Source organism: Halichoerus grypus, chromosome 8, assembly GCF_964656455.1.
Source record: "Halichoerus grypus chromosome 8, mHalGry1.hap1.1, whole genome shotgun sequence".
In the NCBI taxonomy this organism is placed as follows: domain Eukaryota; kingdom Metazoa; phylum Chordata; class Mammalia; order Carnivora; family Phocidae; genus Halichoerus; species Halichoerus grypus.
Window position 1 is genome coordinate 137,550,350 of NC_135719.1, and position 16,894 is coordinate 137,567,243.

A 16,894-nucleotide genomic window follows, 5' to 3' on the forward strand; every position below is an offset into this window, starting at 1 on the left:
GGAGAACAGAAGAGAAAATCATTTTGATAGTCCATGAATTAAATGTTATGTAGGGCAAGGTCTCTGGTACCACTTGGAATCATGCTGCACGCCAACAGGGATTCCATAATCCACACGCTGGAACACTGGCTTAACTCAACGAACCGTTTTGCAGATTAAACAAACAGAAAGTAAGGAAGTCCCATGACTGGTCCACGGTGCCCCAATTAGTTCTCAAAGACAGCTCAAGCAGGAATTTGAAATATCTTTCTGTCTCTCTCAGGTAAGGAAACCAATACACCCATTGACCGTATTTCTGGATAAAAACAGGTATGCAGACGTTAAGTTCAGGGAGCAGGAATTAAAATATAAATGTATCTCTCTCAGTGGATAAAATTAACTTTCCCTAAGATTGCAGCATGGGCGCATAATCCATAAATTACACACAACTCGGCAGGGAGTGACAAGCTCCTTCAATTATGAATAACTTGATGCGATGTTCGTGGTGGCACAAGGCTGCCAGGGGCCGTCATTACGGGGCGCCACATACTTAGAAGGAACCAGTCATCCCGAATATGCTGGAAGGTAAGTAGCTAACCACCTCTTCAAAAATCATTCATTGAAATGAACATGGGATACGTGAGAAATGCCTGCCATTCTTCAGGTGTAGTTGAGCTTACATGTACCACCACTCACAGCAGTCATGTTAATTTCAAAAACCTGGTATTCATTCTCTTGTCAAACTGATGGGCAACAGCAAACATAAAAGGTGAGAAATCACATTAGTTCAGGCCGAGAATGAGCAGTGCTTGCAACTAACAAGTCAAAGTACGGCTTCTAATGAGACATGGCCATTTTGCGGTCTCCTCTCTTGGTTCATTATTGGTCTAACCATATGTATCACCTCCACCTTGCACCTGGGCCCAAGGGTTTTCTCTGGAACTGATGGTTTTAAACCTAGAGACCAACATTTAGGGTGAAGTGGTCCTCTCAAGGGACTGACTTGAGAACTCTGGACTTTTGTCAAGCGTGCAGTTAATGGGATCCTGAAGGCTAGAACTGGAGCCAGTGCAGTGATTCTGTCTAAAACCAAACACAGGTAGAAAGACAACGGAAGACAAGAGATGGCTGGGGGCTTTCACTTCCAGCCGGGAGGCAGAGAAATCATCTGGAAGGCACTCTTCCGACTATCACACAGAAGATCTTGGACGAAGTACAGCAACACAGTTTTAAGTCACTGCTGTGTTCCCAGTGAAGCCTTCACTGGAAAAGGGGACTCTTAGAAACCCATGCAAACACACGTGTACCAAGAGAATGTCACATACACACAAAGTTAAAAAATAAAGGGACAAAATCTGAAATGGGAGCAGTAGGCAACCAAGAAAGCCAGGGTTTCCCCAGAGCAGACACCAGCACTGTGACAAGGGCCCGAACTTATGGTGATGGGGACAGAGGGGCAGAAGATTGACTCTGGCAGCTGCTGTGGCTCCTCAAAGGGGATTAAGGTGGCCTCAGGTGTACTGGTCCCTAGGTACCCAGCATAAGTTTTGAAAGCAAATCCTCTCTTCAAGAACACAACCTGAATTTCAGCCATCAGGATTCCCCCATATTACGGTTAATCAAATATTCAAGTAGAAAACTCATAACCTAAAATCATCAAACATACCAGCAAGCAGGCCACTAGGAATGTATAAATGTAAAAATGTCATGTAAATGAAAAAGCTAAGACGTCTGAATAATGATAATCTCAATGAGGTCCTAGGGAAAAGTAACTTGCCCATCACAGGCAGACAATGGGGCTAAAAGCCAGCCTTAACCTCTGCTCCAGATGGGACGCAAAATAAGAAAAGCATCCCCTTAGATTTTTTAACCACAAGCCTTGAGTCTTGTGGGGATGAGGCCAGAATTTGGGTCCACTGTGTGGACCCAAAGGCTTTAAACTAAATTTAATTTAAAGTGCCCAATGGTGCCTACTAGAAGAAAATACAAATCCTTTCTGGAAGAACAGTCTTTAATCTCAGGCCACAATGAATTCCCACAGATAAGACTTTAAGGAACATAGGTTCATAATAATAATAAAAAAAAAACCAATTGAACACAAATAAGCCGCCATAAGGCAGAGACAACAGAAAAACCAACTATAGAATCTGAACTGTAAAGCTGACAAATATTGAAGTAAGTAGGTACACGATGTCAAGCATGTGTACAGAAATAAAAGAGGGAACTGAAAAGTATCAGAAAGGAAGAATAGATTATGAAATCTAAGTAGACAAATTTTGGAAAGCATCAGAGTTGCTTGAGATGAAAAAAGTATAATCCCTGAAATTAACCTCAATGAAGCTGAAGGAGAAAAATTAGTTAAAAAAAAAAAAAAAAAAGAGCAGTGAATTGGAAGATGAATCTGAAGAGACTACATACCATGCAGCAGAGACAAAGAGAAATATGGAAGACTGGGCAATGTGGAATACAGTAAGAAGACCCAATGTAAATCCAACTAGAGTTCCAGAATGAAACAGAACATGGGGGCGAACCCAACGCCTGAAGAGAAAACGGGCTGAGAATTTTCTCATTTTGATGAAAGGTACCAATCTTCAGATTTAACCAACAAATCCCACAGAAGGTAAGTAAAAAGAAATGTGTATCTGGAAACATCATAGTCGAACTGTAGACATTTAAAAAAGGAGAGAGAAGACTTAAAAGTAGCAGAAAGAAAACACATCACCTAAAGAGGAGTATCAGTGGGGAGCCTGGGTGGTCTCAGTCAGTTGAGCCTCTGACTCTGGATTTCGGCTCAGGCTGTGATTGCAGGATCCTGGGACTGAGCCCTGAGGTGGGGCTGAGCCCTGGAGGTGGGCTCTGTGCTCAGGGGAGCGTCTGCTCAGGATTTTCTCTCTCCCTCTGCCCTTCCCCCCATGCATGCACTCTCTCTCTTTCTAAAATAATAAAAATAAATCTTTAAAAAAAATAAAGAAGAGTACCAGTTAAGATAAAACAAGCAAAATAGATGAAAGTGGAAAAATATTCTCAAAGTGAGAGAGGAAGGAAAGAATGGTCAAACTAGAACTGTATGCATTGTAACATTATCTTCTAAGAAAGAAGGCAAAATAAGTATGTTTTCAGACAAGATGTCATTAGGGCTTTAACTAAAAGCAGATACTCAGTATAAGGAACTTCTTAAGAATATATTTCAGGAAAAAAGGAAAATGAAGGTCTGAGATGCAAGAAGAAATGATAAGCAAAGAAAATGTAATCAAGTATTGACTGAACAGCATAATGATGATGATGACTAAGTGACTTAAAAAAAAACTGAAATAGAACCAAAGTACTGGACAAATGTAACACATCATTTGGGAGGCAGAGAAGAACAGTTAAAGCATTCCAAGGGCTTTGTATTGATCAGGAGGTTAAAAGTATTGATTAACTTTAAACATTTTAAAATATTCATGTTACAAGTTCTGGGATCAACACTAAAAGAAAAGAAACGAAATGTATAATTTCTAAACCATTAGAAGGGGAAAAAAATGAGGAATGGGAGACTCTTGATCAATTTAAAATAATGCAAGAAACGAAAAAGAATCTGGAAATAGCAGAGCAAACAAATACAAAATAAAATGGTAGAAATAAATCCAAATATGTTATTAAAAAGGGGCTAAAAATCTTCACTAAATGGTAAAGATCATTAACACAGAATTTAAAAAAAAAAGCTGTTTCTAAGAGAAAAACCTAAAACACAAAGACAAAAAAAGGTTAAAAGTAAAAGGATGGAAAATGTTGTCTCATGCCATGCTGGTGTAGCTATATTAAAACCAGAGAAGACAGATTTTTAAGGCAAAAATCATTACTACAGATAAAGAGAGTCATAAAACATTCATAAAGGTTCAGTTTACCAGGAAGATACAACAGTTCTTTTTTTTTTTTTTTGAAGATTTTATTTATTTATTTGACAGAGAGAGATACAGCGAGAGAGGGAACACAAGCAGGGGGAGGGGGAGAGGGAGAAGCAGGCTTCCTGCAGAGCAGGGAGCCCGATGCGGGGCTCGATCCCAGGACCCTGGGATCATGACCCGAGCCGAAGGCAGACACCTAATGACTGAGCCACCCAGGCGCCCGAGATGCAACAGTTCTAAACATGGATACCTCCACTAAGATAGCTTCAAAATATACACAGCCCAAACTGAAAGAGCTACAAGGAGAAACGGTCAAAATCCACATTGTAATGGGAGATTTTAAATACATCATTCTCAGTATTCAATTGATCAAGTGTGCTCCCCCACAACAGGTTAGTAATGCAGATTTGATCTAACGGACATATACAGAACATGTATTAGTAATGAAGACGACATATTATTTTGAAACACACATAGAATATTTATAAAAACCAATGTATACTAGATCATATAGCAAGTCTCCCCAAATTTTGAAGAAGCGGTATCTTACAGATCAACTCCCTGAACACAAATGCCTGGTAGTTAAGAATCAGTGTTGAAGAGGTAACTAAAAACCAAAATAACAAACGATTACCTTCTCCTCAGTTTGAAAATTTAAAAACATGCTTCCAAAAATACCTGTGAGTCAAAGAAATCAAAATGGAAATTAAAAAATACTTTGCACTGTTAATAATGAAAATAAAAGATATCAAAACTCATGGGATACAACTAGGCAGTAGTTTCAAGGAAATTATAACCTTAAACTTTTATAGAAAAAGAAGAAAAGTTTAAAAATGAAAGTAACCAATCCAGGCAAAGAGAAAAAGAATAAACCTACAAAAAGAAAGCCAATTATAAATGAAGGAAAAAAAACCAAAAACAAACAAAAAAAACCAAAACCCCAAACCAAAAAACCCAAAAGTTGACTTTGAGAGGAAAGCCAAAAAACTATGGCAAGATTAAGCAAGAAGAGTGACGTTAAAATGAAATAAGGAATGAAAAAGGAGCATAACTACAAAAGTATTTTAAAAGACGGCAGACACGTTATGAATAACTTTCCGCCAATAGACCTGAAAACTCTGGTGAAGTGGACAAATCCCTACAGTTACCATAATGAATTCAGAAAGAAATTAAAAATAAGCCATACTCTTCTTGTGGCATTTCCTTCTCTCCCTCCTACCATAAAGCATAACCTATTTCTGAGTTTCAGAATTGCCTTCAAAGAACATGATTTCAGAAGATGGAAGCTGACAGGTGCATGGTCTTTAAAAACAAAACAAAATATAATACAGAAAGACCGTAGCAGGTACCGCATCGGGAATATAGTCAGTGTATTGTGACAGCACCGTATGGCGATAGATGGCAGCTATCTATGTCTGTTGTGAGCACAGCGTAATATATAGACTTGTCTAATCACTACATTGTACACCTGTAACTAATGCAAAATTGTGTGTCAACTATACTTCAATTAAAAAAAGCAAGCCCAGGGGCACCTGGCTGGCTCAGTCAGTACTGCATGCACCTCTTGATCCTGGGGTTGTAAATCCGAGCCCCATGTTGGGTGTGGGGATCACTTAAAAAATAAAGAAGGGGAAGATTTGTCTCCTTAAAAAAACACAAAAAACCAAATCTCAAAAAAAGAAAAAAGAAAAAGAAAGACTGGTGGCAAATCTTCCCTCAAGTTCTGTTGTTAGACTACACTCTATCTTAAAATTGAACGTTGTCAGCGTCCTGAACTCCTGTGACAAACATCTTCTCAAAGGGGAAAGACAAAGTTAGGTGACCAGGAGCAGATCTTAGGCTGAGAGGAGTTTTCCTGATGACTCTATTCTGATAGCACCTTAGGTATTAATGCTCTGTATTACAGTAAGACCATTAATTCCTGACTCGCTTCATGTTCCATGGGAACTGCAGTTTTCACTTGAGGTCCAAATAAAATTAAGTAGCTTTAGCTGGTGACTAGATGGAACTTTCTTATAATTTTATAAACTGCTGAGGTTCAGATGACTGCCCCCACTCCTTAAAACCAATGGCTTGGGCAGATATACACTGTGCTGAAGGGGGCATAAAAAGCTCAATCTAAGCCTTTTCCTGGGGTTTGGGGCTAAGCTTCAGGTGCTCAGAAAGGGGACCTGGGAAGGTGTGTGGAGGGCAAGCTAGATGAATCCAAGACTCCCCACATTATTAATCTTATTTTTTTTTCCAATTGGCTTTACTACGGTAAAATACACAAACATGAAAAACTTACCATCTTAACCATTTTTAATTGTACAGGTCAGTGGTATTGAATGCATTCATAATTATCGTGCAGCCGTCACCACCATCCAACTCTAGAACTCTTCATTTTATAAAACTACAACTCTGTCCCCAATAAATACTAACTCTCCACTCCTTCCTCCCCTTAGCCATCGGCAACCACCCTTCTACTTCCTGTCTCCAGGATTCTGACCACCCTAAATACCTCATATAAGTGGAACATAGAGTTTGTCTTTTTGTGACTGGATTACTTCACTTAATGGAATCTCCTCAAGGTTTACCCGTACCGTACGTGGCATGTGTCAGAATGTCTTTCCTTTTCAAGGCTGAATGAGATTCCATTGTGTGTATACACCACACATTGCTTATTCATTCATCTGCTGACGGAACCTTGGGTTGCTTAAACATTTTAGCTCTTGTGAATAGTGCTGCTATGAACACAGATGAACGAAAATCCCTTCAAGACCCTACTTTTGGTTCTTTTGGGTACAAACCCAGAAGTGGAACTGCTGGACCATATGGTAATTTGATTTTTAATTTTTTGAGGAATCGCCATACTGTTTTCTACAACAGCTCCACCATGTTACATCCCTACCCATAGCATACAAGGGTTCCAAGTCTTCCACATCCTCCTCAACCCTTGTTAGTTTCTGCTGTTGCTACGAGTCGTCCTAATGGGTGTGAGGTGGTATCTCATAGTTTTGATTTGCATTTCCCTAATGATTAGCGATGCTGAGCATCTTGTCATGAGCTCTGGCCATTTGTATATCTTCTTGGGAGAAATATCTATTCCAGTCCTTTGCCCATTTCTGAATTGGGTTGTTTGTTTTTCCACATTATTTATCAAGCACCTACTTAACACGTATCATACGCCAGGCACATAACTCTGCATTACCCTAATGACCCGTAAGACTGGTTTACTCATGAGAAGCCCAGGCACACACATACAACCACAGGATAAGGACTGGGGAAACTTGGTTCCTGAGTTCTCGCATGTAATTTCTGGCCCTGCTGCCTTGTGAAGGACCCCCACCCCCTCAGCAGTTTTCTCCCAGTCCTCTTTGGCAACCCTTGGACATTTAATTCTTCTCAACCACCTGAATGATCACTTGCAGTCAAAAGAGCCCTCAGAGTTGAAAGCAAGGGGGCCCAGATCCCAGAGAGCTGCTATGGCCCCTACCTGGGAGGCAGCCCATAATGCTATAAATGTGAGAAATTTGGGGCTCCTGTTCCCCAAGAGAGCCAGAAACAGTTCTCCTAGGGCTATAATCGTTTGTTCCATTCAATGTATTCTCTGCAAAGAATGTCTCTGGGAAAACCGAAGACACAGGCATGAAACTTTAAGACGTGTGAGAGTCATTTTGAGGATGATGTGTCTTGAGGATTCTATGCCCAGGCAAATTTAAAAATAAGCAGGTTTCCAACGACTAAGGATGGGCCAATCTCTGAGGTTATTGAGTAAAAAGTCAACACTGTAAAGTCAATTACACTATTGACAGATACTCTTACAAGGAGATTTCACATCATAATTATATGCAAAGGAACCCAGCAAATACAAGCTGTGTAATGATCAGCTAATAAAAGTAACACTTCATCTATGTCAATAACAGTTTCAGAGTTAAGACAAACAAACATGGCCTTTGCCACTCAGTGGTGGGGAAAAAAAAATCCCTGAAAGACAAATATTTTCACTTAAGGAGAAGTCACTTAGACTCACACAGAAAACCTGCCACACAAAGCAGAGTAGGAAATTGGTCTTTAGTGGGTGCTAATGATTCTCTGGCCCTCCCTCCATCCCCCGCTGCACTGATTGGGGGGGAGGGGGGGCAGTGGTGGGAACACGAACACCCCCAGAAACCCTTGGTCACCAACACGGGGTCTGGCCAACATCTGCTGTTGCTCTGTTCTCCTGTGGACTGTTTTCCTTTTAACCTCAGATACATGGTCAAATTTTTAAAAAATTTTAAATTACAATGAGTGTGAAAGAGCAAAACAAGATCCTCCCACCCCAAGACTTATTAATGGGTTTTACATAGACACTGGTTCTACAAACACCCCCGTGGCTATGTTTATGTTTATTCTTTCTGAAAGCATCTCAGTACCTATTATTTGCCAGGCATTTGGGGCATGAAGAAGGCAAAGTATTCTGAGGGTATTCAAGGGTCCTTGACCTTACAGAGCTTGCAATACTCCTCTCCCCTAATTTCTCTTAAAACTGAGCTGGAAGGTGCCGAACTTGTATTTGGAGAATGCACTGCTAATGCACAATGGTTTTCTTGACTGGTTCTCGCTTATTTATGCAGATGGAAACCTGTCTAGTTTTGCAAACCAGCAGTTGTGCATTTCACCAAAAACTTCTCTGATGCTGACGAAGGTCACTCTTAGACTATGTGTGCTTTCACAGTGTACAGACATCAAGCAAGTGGTGCCATTTTAAACTACTGTCACTCAGCCCCAAACCCACCCTTCCACAGTGCTTTGCAGGCTGGGGCTGGGGCTGGGGCTGGGCTGTGCAAGCCCCACGTCTGCTGCACCATCTGGCTCCATGTTAGGCTCAAACAACACGAGGTGCCACGGAAAGACTGGGAAGGGGGTGGAGGAAGAAAGGACACGCCCTTTCCTGGGTGTATCCTGTTCACCTGAGGCCGCAGCTCATTCCTGTAGAAGCTGTTGAATCCAGCTCATGGTCCCTCTGATGCTTACAGAACCAACTTCTTCACGTTCCCCTACAGGGCTTGCACCAGCAGGAGATCCTGAGATCCCTCTGGTCCTTCTACAGGTCCCTCCTCTGAGCTCAGAGACTCCAGCACCCTGGGGAGCGGTACCCGTCAGAGGTCTGGATCCCCGCCCCCAGCTCCTCTTCTGAGGTCTGAGCCCCACCTCTGCAGGGCAACCATCACAACCTCTCCCCTTTCTCTTAGCCTGAGGGGATGTGGCTGCTTCCAGCAACTGCTCTCGCCATGATGCCTGGAGTTCTCTTTTTACCCTTCCAGTTACTTGGTTCATTACTTGGTTCATAACTCCCTACCTGGTTGATGGTTCTTTACATGAAAGTCTCCCTGCTCGAACACCTAGTATGCTTTCTGTCTCCTGACTGCACCTGAAACCTGTTTTGTGGTCTTTCACTGTGGCAGAGCCAAAGTGAGGTGCTCCCTTCACTGGGGAAGCGGCAACTCTTTAATGAGAGACAAGACTTCACTGTTTTATGGTGGTGCTTTGTTATCGCCCCAGCCAGAACATAACCAGGAGCAAAAAAAAAAAAGGAAATCAATATTTTAAATGATCCTCTAGGGAGTACTAATCAGTAGAATGTATGATAATGGGAAATGATATACGCTACAAGGATAATAATTAAAATTAGGGGATGGCTCCTGCCGAAGGCCAACCTGGTCTTATGTCTCTCTCCCCGTGCGCCCGGCTCTCCTGTGCTCTGCTCCGAGGAATGGCCGGAGCCACATCCAGATCCATCCTGGAAAGGGCTGAAAGGAATGCTCAAGATGACAAACTGAAATCTATACTTGGAATCTGCTAATGAACATAGATTGTTGTTCCACGAGAAACAGTCTACAGTCTCAAAGTCCTGTCAGCCAAAAAGGTAAGGTGGGAGGTGAGGCTGAAAAGATTTTAAGTAAGAACAGAAAACGGAGTATGTCTCTCTCATAATGTGACGCAAAGGCACTGATACTTTGGCTTCATGGAAGAGGCTTTTCATTTATGAACTCAGGAATTACTGATCTACAGATCATGGAAGATACTGGAGAAATACAAGAGAGAGACCCATCCCCCCATCTATTTTTGGAAAGTATCACCATGTTGGGTTAGCGGAAATGCTATGTGGTTTTCTAACTTTATTACTATTCTAATTCCGAACAAATTCCCTCCTCATCAGATCCTAGACACCAGTGTCTGCCCTGAAGATTGGGGGACTTCCACCTTGGCAAGAGTAGGTTGGTTTGCCAAAAGAGCGGCAAGACACAATTGAGCGGGAAAGCTTCACGTGGTTCCTTCACACGAGGGAGCTCGACCTTGCATCTTCCCTCAGGCCCCCCAACAGACCTTCTGGGGTGGTTTCCTTTGGGACATGAGACACTATGAAAGGAAAATGGCCTTCAGATGCGAACTTGATCCAAAAGTGCAGAGTGAGCAAGGAGAGGATGCTATGGAGGGGTACAGCTCAGTGTGACGGGCCTTCCAAGCGAGAGCCTGGGCCCGACACTGCAAACGTGAGGAGTCATCAGCCATCAGCCAAGTGAGTGAGAGCCAGCCCTATCTATAGCAAGCGAACCCGAGAGCAGAGGGGGACACACAGAGGAATTCTACCACACAGGGTCACCCATCAAAGGGCCGCAACCAAAGCATGGGGCTTTCAAAGGAAAGAGAACTCCATCCAGGGTGGCTCAGAGGCCACGTTCCCAAAAGCTTTGTGAAGTAATCGTTTTTGTGATGGACCTTGAAGGAGGTGCTGATTTGCACGCGGAGGCTGAGGGAAGCCTACACAGAGGCAACAGAATGGATAAGATGGGCCAACACTGGGGAACAAGTTTGGCTCAAGGAGACAGAAGGAATGGGGTGATGTCAGGCTGATATGCGGGAGGCAGTGGGCAGAGAAGCAGCAGGAAAATAGGAGGTTTAATCCACACTGGCCCCTTTGAGGGGTCAAAGCTAGTGAGAGACCCTAACCCAGGGCTGGCAATGGAGTAAGAAGGATGGAGGGAAACAATTTCCCAAGGAAGAGTTCACGTGGTTTGGGCAACTGACCTGATTCTTGGAAGCAGGGGGAATGATGCCACCTGTTATTTATATCCCACTTACCAAGGCACTTTTCACACAGGATTTTGCGGTTCATTCTAGAGGTATACCAGTTGGCCTAGAATCTAATGAACAACTTGCTCACCACTTCCTTCCCCCTACCTTGCCCCACCTTCTTAGAACAAAAATGCTTAATTTGTCTTCATCTCCTTATCTGCAACGGGACCAAGATAATTTGAGCCCAGAAGGTGAAGCTGGCACGTGGACTGGGGTCCCTGGGAATTACTTTGACTTTTCTAACACCCAAACCAGGTTTATGGTCTTCACTGTTTAGAGGCTGGGCCTCTCCATCCCAAGTGACCCTGTGGGACACATGATGATGCCCTTCCCACTTCTTAGGCAGGCTCTGCCCAGAGAGTGTCTCCCTTACCTCACAGCTGCCGTCATTCCAATGGGAGTGATTGGCAAAGGCCGAACTCCAGGAAACAGCCCGCGGCTCAGAACCCGTGCTCCATTTTGTATCACTCCTGGAGGAACTGGAAAAGCAAAAAGGAAAGACACCACACATGAGTTCAACTTCTAAGATTTCTGTTGAGTCAGAAATTCTGGATACACCAAAGGAGAGAGAGAGAGAGAGAGAGAGCGAAAAGAGAGAGACAGTATTACTGGCATAGAGAGTGAACAGAGAGAGAGAAATACGCGTGTGCGCGCGTGCACACACACGCGCACACGCATGCACACCGAGAGGGAAAGAAAGATACCATGCCTCAAGAAAGAGGCTCAGTCAGCCGTGTCAGACCATTACCTTACAATCAAATTATTGATGCATTGGTTTAAAAAAGGGTGAGTATTAAAAAAATGGGCTTCAAACATTATTTGCTTGCGCTTATTAAATATAAGCTTTTATTTCCAGTCAGACCCTAACAAGATCTCAAGAACACTGACAGAAGTCTGATAGCAATGACCAAACAAAAGCATTTCCTCATGCTTCTCCGATCATGGTCAGAAGCTGAGAACACCTTTCTATCTGTCCTTAATCCAACAACGGAAAAAGAGAGCCAAAATAATAACAAAGCTGATTTTACAAAAAGCCTCTTGGCACCTCAGTGCTCACAACACAGTTCGTGCTCACAGTGATTTCTGCTGCCGAGGAAAGACCCTTCCTCAGTGTGGTGGGGTAGAGGGTTGGCAGGGAAGCTCTGGCTCCTGCCTCAGAATCATGCAGAGCCCGCTCTGGAGGGCCCACTTCCTCCTTTCTCGAAGCTTCCCCCCAAGCAAATCTCCAGAGAGTTCTCTCACCATCCTGCCTTCTCCTAAATACCCTCGTCCCTGGAGCAACAGTAAGCCAACCTTTTTGCCAGTGAACATCAGATCCCGTCCGTTTCCATACAATCCCACAGGAGCCTCACACCTGTCGGAGGAGTCACACAACAGGGGAACCACAGGAAATCCGCAAGAGTCCATCTTTTTCGACCTCCCAAATAACAGTTTCATTTGGTTCAAGCCAATACTCTTCCTGTACTACCAATTCTCCTCCATGCGTCCTCGGGGCCAGGCGTGCTTCATGAAGTGAGAGCCCTGATGCGGGGCTTGGAGTCTTAGCTTTAATCTTAATTCCTCTTGTGTGACTTTATGCAAGTTACCAAAATCTCTTCTTCCTTCTCTGAACAGCATCCTGAGTCCCCCGAGCTCTGGCTGTGTTCATACAGCCCGCCACTCTGGCTGTGTTCATACAGCCCCCCCACAGTCTCATCCAGAGGCAAGGTGGATAAATCAGGCTTTCTCAAACAAATGCCATACCAAAAAGGCTCCAGAAAATTATACATTCAAAAATGAAAACCCTTCTGGATATTAAGTTTTTAACGTCCATATTGAGTAGAATACTCTCTACAAAACACAAACATTACTTTCTTTTATTTATTTATTTATTTTATTTTATTTGACAGAGAGAGATAGTGAGAGCAGGAACACAAGCAGAGGGAGTGGGAGAGGGAGAAGCAGACTTCCCGGCAAGCAGGAAGCCCGATGTGGGGCTCGATCCCAGGACCCTGGGATCATGACCTGAGCCGAAGGCAGACGCTTAATGACTGAGCCACCCAGGCGCCCCAACATTACTTTCTATCCTGTAAATTTTAGGCTTCTAAGAGCATGTTTACATAAATATTCCAAACCTTTAACAAGAGGTCCCTCATATAGGATGAATGTCCACTCCTGAATATAGGATAATGTTATATAGACTGATTCCTCGAGAATTCTGTGGCTCTTGCTAATATTTTTGCTACCTTTTTTTCTAGGTCTGTGTAAAGCCCTTGCCACTGGGTTTTCTAAAAGGTGGATGGGAGACAGAATTAAAACCAGTGCCCAAAGTCAGTACTGCCAATGCAGTCCAGTGGTCCAGAATCTTCCCATTCTCATACCATATTTAACTGTGACAGGAGGCTGAACTAGATCAGAAACCCTTAACCCGTGTCCCTTACTCTCAGCCTGATTTCAGACAGCAGATCATCTGAGACAGGAGACTTACCAACTATCTTAGAAGCATGAAACCTGTATAATGTGATACTCTGGGTAAGTATCCTATTTTGCTTAGTTGATAAGTTCTAAGGAAGAGTACCTAAAATTTATATTAACTGACTTACATTACTGATTTCAAGATTTCCTATAGAGCTACGAGACAAGAGTGGGATTAGTGTCAGTAGAGATATACAGATCAGGAAGAACACAGAATTCAGAAATATACCCACAAATACATGGCCAACTTGATTTTTGGTGGAAGTATCAAGACAACACAATGGGGGAAACAGAGTTAGAACAACTGGAGATCCATTTGGGAAGAAATGAACCTTGGTCCTTACCTCATGCCATACATGAAAGTTAATTAGACACGGATCATGGACATAAACACAGGAACTAAAATTATAAAACTTTTAAAAGAAAAACACAGGAGGAAAAATGCCCATAATTCCCCAGGACAGACACGCAAAAATCAGAACTCTGGAGTTTGTAGACAGGTGCTTCGGGTTGTTTGAAAAGAGAGGCTTTTGGTTTGTCTGTTTTGGGGATTGTGGCAAAGGGTTTTTCAGTTATTTTGCCGTATGGTAGTCTCTTTGAAATGGCCCGACAGCCACAGGCTCAGTTAAATTCTGATAATACTGTTGAAGACATCGGTTACTAGGGATCTCATCCAGAACAGCAGGCAAATCTGATAGAAACGACTACTTGTTAAAATAACTTAAAAATTTAAAATCGATACCACAGTTATAATTCTCGCCAGCAAAACTATTATAGTCCCATATACTGATTGTATCGATTAACAGACTAACATACCAAGTACCTGCTTAGGTATTAGATGAAGGGGACAGGGGGTTGCCACAGTTAAGCGGGACAGAGAGAGAATTAAAGTGACAAGGGAAATATACTATAGTAAGTGCTGGGGCAGGGGGTCTCTAGACACGGAAGGATGGAGACACCTGACCTGAAGTAAAGGGTCCCTGGGAAGGCTTCCTGTAGAAAGTGCCATCGAAGTTGGCGTTAAGAGGCAGAGGAATGGCACATACAAGGCCTGGAAGTAATAATAACCACAACATGCACAAGAACAAAAAGAAATTTTGCTGAAGCATATGATCCCCTGCAGGAATGAGGTGCTTTTGGGCTTCGCCCCATGGGTACTGGGAAAACCATTAAAGGGTTCTGAGCAGGGAAGTGGTCCAGAGTGTAATGGCTGAGAGCCAGACTCTGGTGCTGGAAGGCCCTGAGTCTGTGTTCCATCTCTGTCATTTACTGCCTATGTCGCCTGAGCGAGCCACTTCAGTAAGAGGATGGGGACAGAAATGGGATTTAGCTCAAAGAGTGGAGATTTAACTGAGTTAATAAAGGCACTACTATTTAAATACATCTTAGTCATCAATATCACCACCAACATCCTCAGAGCATCCTGAGGCCACCTGTGCTGTCTCCATTCCAGGCGAGCCAAAAGTCCGTAAGGACTGAGGGAGACAAACCCGAACCGTGCTGGAAGAACTTAGCCGTTTTCCTGGTCACAGAGTGCAGCTGGAGGAGCAATGGCTGCTCTTAACGGCACTTCTGCTCCCATCGTGCAAATCGTGTCAGAGTCGCCCCTAGCGGGGCGGGGGTGGGGGTGGGGAATGCCTAAAACACCTAAAATCTTGGGACAAAGACTGGGGTGCCCTGGAAAGTGAAGACAGCAGATGGGAGTCCTAGAGCACAGGTTCTCTGGACCTGACATGGCCAGTGAGTCATCTGCCAATCAAAGGAGAAAAGCAACCCCAAGGTGATTGCCCCAAGCCCAGAGTCCTCTGCCCAAGCGCCTAGAACCTTTAAGCCCCAGGGACATGGCCAACAGGGAGCGGAACAAAGAAAGGAAGCCAGTCCTCGGTGCGCACAGCCTGGAGACCAGGGTCCATTGATGCACCTCACCTCATTTAGGCCTCCAGGGAAGAAGTGTTCTGCAGTGGATAAGAGTACAAGGCTGGGGCAACATGGCCTCCGTCCCCGCCGAAGTCTTGTCCCACCACTAGCTCTGCAGCTTTGGACAAGTGCCTTAACCTTCCTGTGCCTCAGTTTCCCACAGCTCCTAGGATTGTTTTGAGTATTAAATAGGAAGACCGATGTAAATTGGTCCATTCTGTAAGCTCATCATCACCATCTTGTTCATCCCTCCACCATCGCATCCCATCTCTCTAGCATCTTCTTACCAATTATCTGTAAGGAACAGGACCTGTGGGGGGGGGGGGGGGATGGTGCGTCAAGACAGGGAGAAGTTCTTCCAGCCTTTTATGCTTTTTGTAGTTCTCCCCAACTCTGCATTCACCCTCTAAAACATCTTCCTGATTAATGAAGTGTATTCACTTCAAAGAGAATCTCATGGACAAAGCTATCCCGCAGCATTAGAAGGCTTTCCCCGAGCTATTTCCTGAACCTCCTGAACCAAGACTCCTGGCACATAAACTAGGCTCTTCTCCTGACTCCTGGAGTTTGCTTTCAAATGAGCTGCAACTGAATGCTGCTTCTGCCAACCCTGGCACTTCCCAGCCCTCCTCACTGGCAACACTCTCCATGTTGGGATGGCGATGTGTTCGTATTTGCTCACGGGCTGCCAGAAGCCAGCTGTGACACTTAACTATTCTCCCATCTTTCCTCCTTCCTGTCTCCATCCCCAAGCGTCAGGAACGAGGCTTGAGAAACGAATCACAGCCAGTCTAAAATGTCCACGAAAAGCATTCCGAGGTCCGTATTTAACTAGTCTTGGATGTGGAGGACTCCGAAGGAGCATGAATGCATTCCTCAGCCCTTTTCCTGTCAGCATGCCTCTCTTTGCCTTCCTCTGCCTCTGTATCACCCTCAGGGTAGACCAGAACACCTACAGACCAACCCCTTTACAACCAGCCTACCCCTCCCAATGCACTGAGATTGGTACCTCGGCTCCAGCTGGGAAGGGCTGTATGTAGTGAGAAACTGGACATGTCTGTGCTCTCACTGCAAAAGGCATAGGCCTCCAGCACCATCCTGTTCTGTTAGATCAAGTCAATGTTCAGCTTTTATCCGCAAGAAGACACACGTCTGAAATTCTCGATTTGCTGGGATGAGGGGCCGAGGACAGGAGCCACAGAGCGCCCAGTTCTTGCTGATCGACCACTTTCTCTTATGCCACAGAGCGACTCTAAACTTCCTTATTTTTAACCAGGAAGACAGGAACACACACAGAGTTGAGTCAGGCAGCACTGCTCACCAGGATCTAAATGCGATCACCTTGAGAACCTAAAAAAATGTCGATGGCACAAGACAAACTTCCCTCCGGGCTCCACCACCCTCAGCACTTCCCCACCCCAGTTTCCTCAGCTTCCCTCCTGATGCTCAGCTTCCTTGATTTTCACAGCTTCTAAAATTAACCTCTGAGCTCCTACTGCTGCCTTTGGAGGGCAGCCCTGGCTAACGCTACCAGAGGCCATAAGCTGAGCAGCAAG

General features: G+C 44.0%; 1 protein-coding gene across 7 annotated transcripts in view; it reads right to left on the bottom strand.

Moving 5' to 3' along the window:
* FOXN3 (forkhead box N3) overlaps positions 1-16,894 on the bottom strand; it is a 390,992-nt gene that overhangs the window by 10,274 nt on the left and 363,824 nt on the right. For all 7 annotated transcript variants that reach the window (XM_078054092.1, XM_036085498.2, XM_036085503.2 and 4 more), the window contains one exon: positions 11,341-11,446. In XM_078054092.1, the coding sequence (XP_077910218.1) occupies positions 11,341-11,446 (106 nt within the window). The remainder of the gene's footprint in view (positions 1-11,340; positions 11,447-16,894) is intronic.